Source organism: Pelodiscus sinensis, chromosome 20, assembly GCF_052426305.1.
Source record: "Pelodiscus sinensis isolate ZL-2025 chromosome 20, ASM5242630v1, whole genome shotgun sequence".
Classification (NCBI taxonomy): domain Eukaryota; kingdom Metazoa; phylum Chordata; order Testudines; family Trionychidae; genus Pelodiscus; species Pelodiscus sinensis.
In genome coordinates this window covers 9,252,671-9,267,619 of record NC_143071.1, presented here as the reverse complement: position 1 = coordinate 9,267,619, position 14,949 = coordinate 9,252,671, and the positions used below count along the sequence as shown (strand labels likewise).

The 14,949-nt window shown below is 39.4% G+C and overlaps 1 protein-coding gene across 3 annotated transcripts in view; it reads left to right on the top strand.

The window, feature by feature from the left end:
* The window catches only part of HELZ (helicase with zinc finger), a 171,919-nt gene that overhangs the window by 120,752 nt on the left and 36,218 nt on the right, over positions 1–14,949 (top strand). For all 3 annotated transcript variants that reach the window (XM_006110582.5, XM_006110581.5, XM_006110583.5), the window contains 2 exons: positions 9,449–9,653; positions 14,546–14,597. In XM_006110582.5, coding sequence (XP_006110644.2) covers positions 9,449–9,653; positions 14,546–14,597 — 257 coding nt within the window. The remainder of the gene's footprint in view (positions 1–9,448; positions 9,654–14,545; positions 14,598–14,949) is intronic.

The window sequence follows — 14,949 nt, the reverse complement described above, 5'->3', positions numbered from 1 at the left end:
GACAGAATGCAAAGTTAAGGTACTTGTCTACCCAACTAAGAAGTGACCACAGTATGTTAGGAAACACTGTCGTCTTTTAGGACTCTGGTCCTTTGAAATGATTTCAGGTAGGGGAAACAAAACTTACAATGTTGACAAAGCCTGATATGAACTTTCAGACTGAGGAAAAGGCAAGATAAAGGATGGCGTGGAGGGTAACTAGCTGATGAAGTGAGGTAGTAGGTCAGGGAAAACTGCAAATGCCTCTACTCTTAGGGAAAGCTTCACTGTTTACTCATTGTCAACCTGGCTTTGGTTCTTACCGAAAAGAGTAAGAGCCTGCATTTCTATGTGTAATAAAGGGTAATGGACAAAACATTCTTATTCTGTTTGCTAATTCTGTACTTGATACCAATAGCCCAAGGCCCTACATTTCATTTTCAGCTGTTTTTAATATGCTTATTATAACAATGCATGTTCAAAAAAACCATTGCAACTAAATTTGAACATTCAAAAATAGTATGATTTATTACTTAACTTTTGTTTTAACAACCATCATGGCAGTCATGTGAAAGTGGAAAGTTGAAGCCACTGTTCTCTGTAAAGCTAGAATAATCCAAGTGGGAGCTGAATAAATGACTTCCCGATGATGCTAATGAGGAAATGTGAAAAATGGTGGAAGATGTAAACAGTGATTTTAAGGATATTTAGGACTTTGTCTTCAAAGGGTTCTTTGCTATGAAAGGGTGAAATGTTAAGACGATTAGAGACAAAGCCTTCAGGTTTTTTTTGAAACTGAAGAAATACTTCACTGATTGTACTATAACATAACAGAAAAAGTGTATGTGTATCAGTCACTTGGTTCTTTTACATTGACTTCTCTTTTCTGAGGAGTGTGGCTCTTTTACAACGTGTCTGATGTTCATGGAGATGTTCAAAGAAGCCCAACAACTTATTTTTTTTAATGGAAACCAAACTTTTATCTATTACATTTATTAAAATATACTTTGTATTTAAACACATATTTAGAGAGAAAGCATCAAAACAACCTTTGCTTTACTGCTGCTAACACCTTGTTAAAACCAAAGGATTTCTGTGCATTTTATTTCACCATCCATGTTGCTTGCTTGCATTTTTTAACATGCGTACTTTATGTAACTCACTACACAGCATTTATTATGCATCGTCCTCTGTATTTGAGCCAAAGGCGGTGCTAGTCTGTGACAGCTCCCAAATACAATTCATGCTTTCAGCTATGGAGGTTCGTGGTCCTATCCCTTGGTGTGTTGGCAAAGAAGTTGGTCATCACACTGAAGGATATTGGTCAGTTTCAGATACTCCTCTGTCCAACAGTAGGTTATTAGGACACACTGTGTTTTCCAAGTAAAAGGGCAATGCTCTTGGATCCCTTAATACCATAAACGATTTCATGGCCCAGTGATTGCCTTAGAGTCATCCTTTTTAAAGGATGCTTACAGTTCATCCATACATTCTCCAACTTTTGTTGGTTTAAGGTACTGAGAATCAGGTATGTAAGCAACCAGTCGACTATCCATTAAGCATAAACTTATTGGATGGTCGATTAGTCCCTCGACTAGTCGCTTCCCGCTCCCCGCGGCAAGGGTGGAGAGCAGTAGCCAGTCCCGGGGGAGTGGAGCGAGCTTAAAAGCCAGTTCCCCCAAGAGCTATCTCCGCTGGGGGGGGGCAGAGGAGGCAGGAGATTAGTGGGGACTGGGCGTGAACCAGTCCCAGGACACTGTGCCTCTGCTTTTTAAATGTATCAAAAGCCTGCCATTTAAAAGGCTGAAGCGCAGTGGTCAGGAACCAGCACGAGCCTGGACAGCTTATTCCTGTCTCACACTAGATCCCCACACTGGGGAGCCTCCGGGCTCTTAATACATTTAAAAGGCAGAGACGCAGCAGGGTTAGCTCCTGGAACCAGAAATAAACTCACTGCGGCTCCCCCGCCAATCAACTAGTCAACGGAAATTCCATTGACTAGTCGATTAGTTAATCAAACTAAATTTAACATCCCTACTGAGAATGACCTCAAGACCCAAAATTTGATTCCTTGGAGCCCCAACAGCGAAGAATTATGGCCCAAATTTTCATTACATGACTAGTGATTTTTAGTGTCTGAATTGTTTTAGGTGCCTGACTTGAGCTACCTTAGGGAGGTCTGGTTTTCAAATACACTCTGTCTCAACGCATTTCTGGATCATAGCCCATTTTGGAGGGTCTGAAACATGAAAATGGATGCCTAGGCTGCCATTAAATTGCAGTTTTGACAGCTAGTGGAGCAGTCTGCCTTTCTAAGATCAGTAACTGCTGTGTATATTCTGTGCAAATCTTGCACAACAAAAAGTTATTTAATTTAGAAGTAAACAATGTGTGGGTGTTTTATCAAGAAAGTGTTACTTGAGCATTGCTTTTAATATGCCATTGTCTTGTTTCACTGAATAATTGAATATTTACTCTTTGAAAATCCTGCTGGAGGGCATGGACACTCTGCTATAGAGAAAGAGTTCTTTTTTAGCACAAGAGAAATTCAGAAGTCTGAAAGAAATGACATTTTGTGAGGAAAAACAAACCTCAAAAAAGTTTGAGAGAGTTCTTGAATTTTATAAATATTCTAATACCTGTCAAAGTGAGTCAGGAATTTGTAGCTATAGTTGTACAGAACTATGTGAAGTATGCCCCGGGTAATCATTGCATTTCTGTATGTTACAGTCAGAGTAGACAAGGCTGTTTGGCAGACGCTCCTTTTAAACTCAGGAGCAACTATAAAGCAGAGATGGCAGTGTTTTCTTTTCTGTTCTTACACCCAGTACAAATGGTCTATGTCTAGAGAGACTGCTTGGGGCATTTTAAGCAAAAGTGCATGGGCCGCAGTGGAGCTCTGTTGCTTCACAGTAGGTTTGATGATTGCATTGATTAATCACAGAGAGTTCTATCTTTATAACATCCGATCAAAATATTTCCATGTTGTTTAATTCTTTCTTACAGACAAATTATATGAACCTCACGTAGAAAATAAGCCTTCTATCTTAGAGGTGGGCAATGATTTTTGAAGGGGGGGCCACTTTGTGAATTTTGGAACTGGTTGCGGGCCACCCCAGAAGGGGCGAGTCCTTGGGTGGAAGGGGTGCAGGCAGGAGACTTCTTGTGCTCTCCCACCCACAGACCTTGATTGGCCTGGGGATGGGGGACTACGTAAAGTCTTTGCCTCCCTGCCCTGCCTGGGGCACCTGGTGTCTAGAGGAAACTGCCAGCTTTTTTGAATAGCTGGTGGTTCCCTCTAAGCATTGGTCATCCCAGCGGTGTGAGGAGACTTCACGTAGTTCTCCTGTTCCCAGGCCAATCAGGGCCTGGGGGCGGGGAAGTGCATGAAGTCTTTGCCCCCTTTGCAAAGAAAGGACGGCAGGCAGGCTGGTTAGCTGACTGGCTGGCTGACTGTCTTGCTTGCTTTAGGGAAATATTTTCTCTCTCACTCTCCTCCGAGATGGACTCCCTCAGGAGACCTAAGGTGCACAGTCCTAGCTAGGAGGCCAGTGTCAGTGCAGCAGTTGCATCAGGAGGGAGGGTTTCCCCTTAGTTTGAGAGGCGAGGCATCTCACCTCCAAGCCACTGGGAAGAGCCTGGGGGCGGGGAAGTGGGTGAAGTCTCTCATTCTTCACCCTGCCCTGCCAGGGTCGCACAGTTGCCACGCACCTCCAGCAAGGGAAGGAGACTTTGCACGCTCTCCCATCCCCAGGTCTCGATTAACCTGTGGGCAGGGCAGCTGTGGACCAGATTAACTGGCTTGGCAGGCTGGATCTGGCCTGCAGATGTTGTTTTGCCCACCTTTGATCTACATAGTGAAATTTTAAAAAAGCACTTTTGACTTACAGAAAAAGATTGGCATTAGAATGGCTGTTTTAAATTCTTATGCTTGTGAGGCTTGGTCTACACTCCTTAGTTACATTGAAGTAAGTGTGTTGCTCAAGGTGTGAAAAGTCCACCCTTGAGCAATGTAGTTAAAGCCCTGTGTAGAGAGTGCCTCTGCTTCTTGGGCAGGCACAGTTATTATAAGCTGATGGAAGAGCTCTTTGCCTTTGACTTAGATCAGCTGTTCTCAAACTTCATTGCACTGTGATCCCCTCCTGACAACAAAAATTACTACATAACCCCAGGAGGGGGAACAGAAGACTAAGCTTGCCCAACACCCAAGCCTTGTTGCTATTGACAAGCTCTGAAGATCAAGAGCTTCTGCTCTGAGTGGGAGGCATGTAACCTTAGTAGTAGGGCTTGGGCTTAGAGTTTACAGTAAATGTGTAGTGTAGACTTGACCTTGCAAGAGAGACACTTGCCCTCCCTCAAGTTAGTCTACAAATGGCAGTGGTCAGCCAGGGTGTCTCCTCTTAGAATCTGAATGGATGTAGGCTGAGTGAATTTGCCAGCCAGAACTAGGTTGATTGTCTATCCTGTTTCCTTAAAAGGCCAACTGCATATAATCAGTGGGTAGCAAATGGAGTATATTTCCCATGTTGTTACAGTTGCCTGCACTTCTTGTCTGGTGCTTCAAAACATTCCCTAAATTTGGCGAGATATGATGATGTGGTTAAATAATGTTAATTGTATATGACTTGCCTAGTTTATTCTCATGCCTGGCTATTCTGAACAGGCTGAATGAAAAGAATTTCAATAAAAGTTTATTTTATTATGTCTCTTATGACACACACAATTCTCCATATCTGGCTCTAGGTAGTGAGTAGAGGTTTTTTTTAAAATGCAACATTAATTTGCTGTTCGTCTTGTCATCCATACTAAGGTAATTATACATTTTAAAGCAAAAGGTGTTTGGCACTTTGTGGGGGAAAATGATCCCTGTGCAAGTACACAGTGTATCACCTCATTAATCAGCAAGCTTGAGTACTCTTTTCCTAACAGGATTGCTCAAGAAATATTCCAAAATAACAACGCACAGACTGACATTATTCGCAAACGACAACAAGCGACACACAATCTCAGCCGTGCTGAACACCATGCCATCCAGAGTCTCAAAAACAACCTGGACATTATAATCAAACCAGCTGACAAAGGGGGTGCTATGGTCATTATGAATAAGGCCGACTATAACCAGGAGGCAACCAGACAACTCTCCAACACCACATTTTACAAACCTCTCTCCTCTGATCCCACCTCGGAATACCAAAAGAAACTACACTGTCTCCTTAAAAGCCTCCCCACAGCTACTCGGGAACAAATCCACACAGAAACACCTTCTGACCCCTGACCAGGATTGTTCTATCTGCTTCCCAAGATCCATAAACCTGGACACCCCGGACGTCCCATCATCTCTGGTATTGGCATGCTCACTACTGATTTGTCCAGCTATGTAGACTCTCTTCTCAAACCCTACGCAACCAACACCCCCAGCTATCTCCGAGACACTACTGACTTCCTAAGGAAACTACAAAACATTGATAATCTCCCCAGTAACACCATCCTTGCCACCATGGAAGCTCTGTACACCAAAATCCCACATGAAGACGGATTACAAGCAATTAGAAACACTATCCCAGGGGACACCACTGTCAACCTGATAGCAGACCTATGTAACTTTGTTCTCACCCACAATTATTTCCAGTTTGAGAACAACTTATACCTCCAGATCAGTGGCACAGCCATGAGTACACGCATGGCCCCACAGTACGCTAATATCTTTATGGCTGACCTAGAACAACGTTTCCTCAACTCCCGTCCCCTTCACCCCTTCTCTACTTACACTACATCGATGACATCTTTATGATCTGGACGCATGGCCAAGAAACACTGGAGACATTCCACAGAGATTTCAACAACCTACACCCCACCATCAATCTCAGCCTGGACCATTCTACATGAGAGATCCATTTCCTGGACACCACAGTACAAATCAGCAATGGAAAATTAGACACCACTCTCTACAGAAAACCCACTGACTCAAACAGTTACCTACATGCTTCCAGCTCCCATCCAGACCACACCATACGATCCAACATCTATAGTCAAGCCCTTCGATACAATCACATCTGCTCTAATCCCACTGACAGAGACCAGAAACTTCAGGATCTCTACCAAGCATTTATAAACCTCAGCTACCCACCCAGAGAAATAAAAGAGCAAACTGAAAGAGCCAGACGAATACCTAGAAACCATCTACTTCAAGACAGACCCAAGAAAACCAACAATAGAACACCACTTGTCATCACCTACAGCCCCCAACTTAAACCTGTCCAACACATTATCAATAAACTACAGCCTATACTGGAACAGGACACTAAACTCCAAGAGGCTCTGGGAGACAGACCCATAGTCTCCTATAGACAACCACTTAACCTCAAGATGATTCTTACCAACAACCACAGGACATACCACACTAATACCAACCCTGATACCTTCCCTTGCAACAAACCCCGTTGCCAGCTTTGTCCACATATTCACTCTGCTGATACCATTATTGGACCTAACCAAGTGAGTTATAAGATCAAGAACACATATTCCTGCGCATCCAGAAATATAATTTATGCTATCATGTGCAGAAAGTGTCTGTCTGCTATGTACATTGGACAAACGTCTCAGACACTTCGCCAAAGGATCAATGCCCACAAAACAGATATCGGACAGGATCACAAAGAAAAAACAGTTTCTTGCCATTTCAGCCAGAAAAGACATTGTCTCAACGACTTAATTACGTGCATCCTGCTTCAAAAGCCTTTTAAGACTGCACTTGAAAGAGAATCCTCTGAACTGTTGTTCATGCTTAAATTCGACACTTTACACTTGGGTCTGAATAAGGAATCTAATTACCTTACCCATTACAAAGATAGCTTCCCCAATTATCACCTCTAATATCATTAGCTCACAGACATTTACCTCCCTCCCCATCCCCCTTCTGTTCTGAAATTTGATTTGTCCTTTTCATATGTGTTAATTTTTTTAATTGTATCCCTTGGTATATATGGTTGTGACAATTTTCTTCCACTATTTGATTTGAGGAAGTGGGTCTGGCCCACGAAAGCTCATCACCTAATAAACCATCTTGTTAGTCTTTAAAGTGCTACATAGTCCTGTATTTTGTTTCAGCTACACGAGACTAACACGGCTACATTTCTATCACTATGGATATTGTAAAGCTTTGATTTCTAGCTATGATAAAATAGCTTTGTTTCATACATAGACATGGATAAATGTGCCACTGGCAAAGACTCAGCCTGAATCTGGAATGTTTATTCCAATAAAGCTAAATGAAGCATTACTATTTTTTTCTTCATCTCCACCCATGTGGGGTGAAATCCTGACATCACTAAGCTTTGCAAGATTGTTCCTCTCTCATTGCAAATTGCAGAGATAACAGGATTTGGCTATGCTTCTTCTATTCCTGTGCCAAATTTTCTGTCTTTGACAGTGCATACAGAACTAGTGGTTCATCACTTTGGCATTGTCTTATAACAGTGTTTCTAAACCAGTGGTATGTGTACCCTTAGGGGTACTTGAGAGAAGTCTGGGGATACATCAACACAACTAAAATTTGGAGAAAACTGAATTTTTGTTTTAAGTTTTACGACGCTTTATTATTTTTTTACTTTTTACACCCAAAAAATTCATCGCTCGCCTGGCTACAGTTAAGTTGTTTAAACAAATGTGTTGCAGTGGTAGAAAATAATTTTGTGTGTCTGAAAACTGTAGATACTGGAGGTTCTTATAATTTTTTTTAAAGGGATACTTTATTTAAAAAAAGGTTGAGAAACACTGTTCTATAGCATCCCTCACTTTTAGAACTCATTTTTATTATAATTATTTATTGAAATTACCATGGCATATGGGAGCCCTAGTCATGGACCAGGATCCCATTATGCTGGGTGCTGTACAAATATAAAATAAAAGAGGGTGTATTTCCCTGCAGAAACATAATCATTTATGACCAAAACTGGCAGATTCTACTCCTTGTGACCACCCCACCAAGCTCTTCTTTGTGTCCCCAGTGGCCATCGGTAGATCAAGAGTCAGTCTTTTATTTTTAAACATAATTCTTTGCTCATTAACGTGGCCTTATGGGATGTCCATTTGTAAAATGAACATTAATGATACTTCCCATCTTCTATTAAGCACTTTAAGATCTACACATAAATATAATTCTTTTATCTTCGGTTCAGGAAAGCACCTGAAAAACTGAAGGAGCAAGCACAAGAAAATCTTTTAGTGAATAATGGAAATACGTTATACAGGCCTTCCATTTTTTTGAACACTTTTCAGAACAGAAATCAATCTTAGATTGTCAGCAGGCATTTGCTAGTATGAAAGGTTGTCAGCCTGTTGTCTTTAATCTCACACCAAAAAGGAAAATTAAAAAGAGGAATGATTATTAAATGTGTCTTTTGGGTTTTTATCTTTTCAGAGTTCTATGTAGTTTTCCCCTACAGCTTTTGTTTTTCATTACTCTTCATTGCTTGAAGAAGATAATTTTATCATTTTTCTTTGATTAAAGGAGATAAGATCCTGGTTGGTGTTGTGATGTGTTTTTTAAACAGTGACAGATTTAAACTTTTTAAAGGGAAATGTCTGTCCCATGTTCTGCTTGTTCTTCTGTTTTCATCAAAAGTATTTTTTGATAGAACTCCTAAAATCATTTTTTCCAGTGGATATTGCCATAATAAGAGTCATAGGGAGAAATTGGAACGACAGATTGAAATGATCCTTTATTAAATGATTTAATAAAAAATAAACTAATTACAGCACTGTAGGGGAAAATCATATAATCTGCATTCTTACATGAACCTGGAAAACCCATTAGAAATATCTAATGTATTATAATAAAAACAGTTCGAATTTTTACCTGCTGTTGAAATATCTCACATGCTTTATGCATACTAACATATTAAGCCTCACAGCGTACCTGGGAGGTGGGTAAAATTTAACCCCATTTTACAGACGGAAAAACTGAAGATCAGTGAGGGTAAGTGACTTTCCCAGAGTCATATGGTCAGTCAGTGGTAGAGCCAAGAAATTAATTTAGCTCTTCTGAGTCACCATTTTGTGCTTTAACAAGACTATCCTTCCATATTTTGTCCCACTATTGTTATCAGACAAAAACTGTGATTTGTACTTCGTATTATTTCTTCAATAAAAACATATTGCGATTGGCTTGGGATTGGAATGGGGGGGCTTGGGACTGTGAGTACAGTACTATGCTGCAGTTTGAAACTCCTGCCTTAACTTTGCAGAATATTAATGGATAAACTAATCTTGATACTATCAGTTACAACTTCCTGTTTCCAGGGGAGGCAGTATGGTGTAGCTGCAGATGCACCCCTGGATCATCTTACAGATGTGTAAAATGGGCATGCAGGAAAATACAAACTGTACATTGCTGTGTAAAACCTCTATTAACTATAATCTGCATTAGTAAATCTTATTCTTTTTATTCTTTTAAAACTGTTTTCCATAGGAAATTTTGGGAGCGATTTATTGCTCTGTGTCATGAGAATGAGAGCCTCCATGGTATCACATTTGAACAGATCAAGGCTCAGTTGGAGGCTTTGGAGTTAAAGAAAACCTACGTTTTGAATCCCCTGGCACCAGAGTTTATCCCTCGGGCTCTGCGACAGCAGCATTCAGCAAATACCAACAAACAGCAACAATCACCACCCAAGGTAAAGCATAACTGGTAATGAAGTTTGTCAAGAGGTGGGCATGAGGATAGACATATCTGTCAAGAAATGACATAAAAGGTTTTTTGGGCTAGTTGTTGTTTTAAAATTTCTTCCACACATATACAAACTTGAAGAAAAGAGAGAACTGGCGGATACAGACAGGCCAGAGCAGGCCTACAAAGAAACAATGTGAAAATAAACACAAATGTTTAGGGTTTATACAAATATTACTGGATGAAATTCAGTGACCTATGTTTTTCAGAAGGTCACATTGGGTGATCATAATGGTCACTTCATACTGAATCTATTGAAATACATATTTATTTAGCATTAACTGGTTATTACTGTTCATCAAAAGACCAAATTTAATTAGTGTCAAGAATGTAACTAGAAAATGTTCTTGGTTTGATATAAGGGTGAAGTTTACCATCACACAAAACTAACTTTTTCTCTCCTTCTCAAGAGATAAGATAGTACACGAATGATTAAAGCATATGTTTCCCCCTTAATTGTGTCCATTAAGAATACATGAAATTCTTCATTTAGTTGTCACAAAACGTTAAATCAGGGATACTGTTTTAATTGATCCAAGTTTGCAGTTGTAATTAAAATGTGCTTTGTCAGGCTTGTGAAAAATGTATGTGAGGAAAAAAATTTTCAGAGTTTTACATTTTTTATTGCAAGTTAAATTATCAAACTAATGCTGGTATTCATTGCTAATTTTTAATGTGTTTTGTCAGTGTTGTAAGGAAAGCCTTCTCTTTGGTATTCCTTTCAAAATGTGGCTTTATAATTGGGGTTAGTCAAGTACTTTATCAAGATCCATTGGTCTCTGACAGAAAGTATAGCTCTTTAAAGCTCTTAATAATTCATCTAAGTCTTCAACTTATAAAAAATTTTAGGTCCATTCTTTTTAAATTGCTCTTATTGCTGTTTCATTTTTTACTGGTGCTTCACTCTTGAGTGCAATTGACAGTTGAAAGATTTGCCATGTTTGATTTTAACTGGTAAAATGTTTTTGACATGCATTGTATTAGTAAGTAAGAATTGCTGTTTCTGGAAGGCGGATAAATTGTTACATTAAAAAAAATGAAGTTTTGTGGGCAGATGGTTTCATTTTTTTTCTCTCAATGACTTGTAAACTAAGCACATTTGAAGTAGAAGTCAAGAGATACGTTTTCAAACTGCCTGCAATTTAATTTCATCCTAAGATCTCAAAATCTTTCTGCCACCTACATCATCACAGCAATAAGAGCTCTTCTATCTGAACATTAGTTGACAAGTTGTCATCGGGGATGACAGGAGCAAAGTAAGCAGATAATACTTGAACGCACGTAGGAAGTAACTACAATAAGTAATAAACCTCCCTTTTTTCACCCTCAAATTTTAAAAGCCCGTGATTAGTTAACATTTATTGTTGTTAGTGAAAAGGAGGCAGAAGACTCGAATGAAGCTGGTGTATTACTACTACTAAAGAAATAGGAAAACTAGTCCCCAAGAATTGTTCTGTAGTGAGTTTATCTTTGTAGTTCAAGAGGTATTGCTTAACTTTGATATACACTGAAAAGTGACTATGTAAAAATAGTGCTTTCTTACTCAGCACATCTTCCCCTTCAGTCATAAACTTTCTTCCTTGACATAAGAGTGTAAGAATGGCTATACTGCGTCAGATTAGTGATCCATCTAGCCCAGTATCCTCAAGTAATCTATCTCCTATCATCCATTCCCAGCTTCTGGCAAACAGAGCCTAGGAATACTTCAGAGCATGGTTTTGTATTTCTGTTCATTCTGGCTAATAGCTTTTTTTAAGTTTTTATGCCTGTCCAAAACAGCTAATATGGAATTAGATGGAATCTGTACTGGCATGAGCATTATCAGTAGAATTGTACTAGGCCAAATCTTGCCTTTATTAAATGTGAAACTATGTGAAGATAGCGAAGTTTTGTTTATTAATGGTGATGACACACAAACCAGAAAGAATTTAGTTTGACTTTCAGATTTCAGGTTGGGTTAGTTTACTATAGTGAGTGATAGGGGGGAAATATTTCCCCCCCCCCCCATGACTTGTAGATTTGATGGAGACGTTGATGAGAGATAGTAACCATAGAGCTCCATGATGCTGTTTGTACAATGTCATTACATGGTGCAGAACTGGAAAAAAAAATCACCATGTAATGCAGTTACATACAGTATCTTACACTGAGACAAGGCAATCTTTCAAATTAATTTGTCCAAATTCTTGTCCACATTTTGAAAATAAGGTCCCTAAAAACAACTGCCATAAAACATAGCAAGTGTGTAAGTTATAGCAGACTTATCATGAGCATATAACAGACACTATAATACCAATTGACTGCATAAACAAATAAGTAGTAGAATTGTGCAAACAACGAATGGGATAGGCACAAAACTTGCCTAAATCAAGATTTGGTATATCCTAGTATATAAATAGACCTTTTTAAAAGCTTCTGGGTTTTTGTTTGCTTAACCACAGCTATTAAAAATAAACAATTATTTTATGTTCAAAAATAATATTAATCCTAAAAAACCAACGAGAAATTCAGAGACCAGTCTAACACTGCCCTTTAATGCAGTTGCTGCATAGGTCAACATTTGCCAGATCCACCTTCCTCTGTAGGTGAACAACTGATTAATTTGCTTAGAATTCTGGTGCTTATATTCTTTATTCAGGTGGTGCCTAAGGCTTTATCTACACTTACAAGTTTAAAGCACTACCATGGCAGTGTGATCAGTGCACCAGCGCTGGGAGAGAGCAACTTTATAGGAAAACCACCTCCACGAGGGGAATAGCTAACAGCACTGGGAGCCTGTTCTCACTGGCGCTTTACAACACTGTAACTTCTTGTGCTGGGGGGAGGGGGGCGCGGAGGGTTCATACCCCTGGGCAAGAAAGTTACAGCACAGTAACTTGCCCGTGTAGACAAGCCCTAAGTGTTAATTAAAATGGAGGGGTGATAACTCTGACTGTAGCCTTTCTAATGTAAAATACACCCAGCAGAGAAGAACTCCTCCCAGAAATGTGCAGATCCCTTCCGGGCAGCAGATAATAAATTGCAGAAGGTGGTACGACTGATGAACAAAAAAATACTAAAGGGATCTCAGATTATCATTTAGGGTGCATGGGTCTATGCTTTATTGGCTCCAGCTCTGTCGGCATCACTCAGTAGCAGTTGGCTGGCCCATCACTTCTACTGCATCACCCCTCACTCCAACATGCAAAATTTCAAAAGTGATAACATGCAATGTTTTTCACTTGACACTCTGAGCTAACATAATGGGGAGCTATTTTTACAATACATATGTGAACTGTGATACATATGTTGGAGGCAGAAGAAAGGGGTTATGTTAGCACTGCTGTCTCTTTGGCTACGCCTACACTATGAAGTAAGGAGCTGATTCCCCTGCTTGTGTGCACATACTTGTGCTAGATTGATGCAGGCTAGCTGGGGTATATATAGGAGTATACCTGTGGTAGAATGAGTAGCAGCAGAATTGTCGCTTAGCTGTATTGTATGCGAACCTGTGGGGGTGGAAGGAATACTCAGTATTGCTAAGCCATGTGCCTACTCCCACTATACTGCTGTTCATACTCGCACTCCTAGCTTGTAGTCTGGAAGTAACCTTTGAAAAACAATGCTTAAATTGACCACGTTGGATTTTCCAGTCAGTTTCTAAAATGGTTGGCCGAGTACCTTATTTACATTTAGCAGATTTGACATATTTACAGCATTTACAAGTCTTTTGCTTATTCTTTATTTTCAGCCTTCCTATGTAAGTAACTGCCTTCTTGTTTTTAAAAGTGTTCTTGTCATACAAATTATACAAATAAAGATTACCTCCTTAGCCCTTTTTATACAAGTCTTTTTAATGCATAATCAAAGTTCCCGTCAGCAAAATGTAAATGTAATGTATACAAATGGAGTCAAACTAGCTTAAAATCAAGTATCAAAGCTTAAAATATGTAAATAATTTTTCTCTGAAGGTAGCTGTTACTGGTTAGAGCTTCTTAGATCCCATGGCCTTTGGAGTGTTCTAAATGTCTAGATACTTTTGGAAACCCGTTTTTGAGGACCAGCTGTGCACACGTGTGCATGTGTTGATGAGAGGGTGCTCGTAATAAGAAATTAAGTTGGTAAAACATGTTGGTAACAAGTTAGTAACTCCTTAACGATGGAAAAGTTTATTCTTTTGTCCACATTTTATAGCTTATCAAGGTTCTCAGTCAAAGCTGGCAAACCAAAATAATAATTATTATTATTCTGACAAGTGTTTCTGTTCTAAATGTTTACCTTGAAAGCAATGTAGATTATCAGAACCTCAGAGAACCTGTGTCTTGGTGCTGTCTATATCATAATATTTTTAACGACCGTGCAAAGGCAGAGGCATTTGGAGAAGCAGGGTGAAACTGGTCATTTCAAATCCATTTATCAAATTGCTTATGGTTCCCGTTTCAAGTGGCAGTAATAAAAGCAAATCTCATATCTTTTGCTTTGGAGAAAGGGAGAAATGTGAGCATTTCCCATATTGCAAGATTAGGGACTATGCAATTTTGAGTACCCCCCTTTGCTAGCCAGCTTTGATAGTATGAATTGGAAGGATGGGCAGAGCACACTGTGAAACAGAGGTGCTTACTAAGGTACTTTGTACAGCCTTGGTTGGAAGAGTACTGAACCAGTGAACTGGGCAAGAAGAGGATATAATAGATAAAATACCCATGAAAAGAGCTGTAGACTTGTTGTTTTTTCCCACCTCCTCTCTCTAATTGTATTTCATTTACTTGACTATTACTATATTAAAATAAAGAATTACTTTTATGTTTGGTTTACATTAAATATTAAAAAGTCATTATGATCTTTTTTTTTTTAATAAAGGGCAAGGGCCATCATCATAATCAGAATGACCATTTTCCAACTGATGGAATTGGTAAGTGTCTCCTATTTTTTCTGAAGAAACTCAGCCTGGTTCCCCCATGCTTCTACTAATTTGACTTCAATTAAGTTAATGTTGATTTATACAAGTGTATGTCTGAAGGGAGGATCAGGCCTATTATGTCTATGAAAGTCATTTATTGCTTGTGTAAATTCAGCAAGCCGGTATCTCAGGATACTTTAAGTAGATTTTAGGTAACTCCTAGGTTCTCATTATGTGTCCTTCGCATGCTGACTTTAGAAACTAGATACAATCTTGTTGCAACATAGTTGTTGCTACCATGGTTCCACCACAGTTTTCCTAACCTGTGGAAAAAGATTTGTGTGTGATTGGGAATGGATGCGAT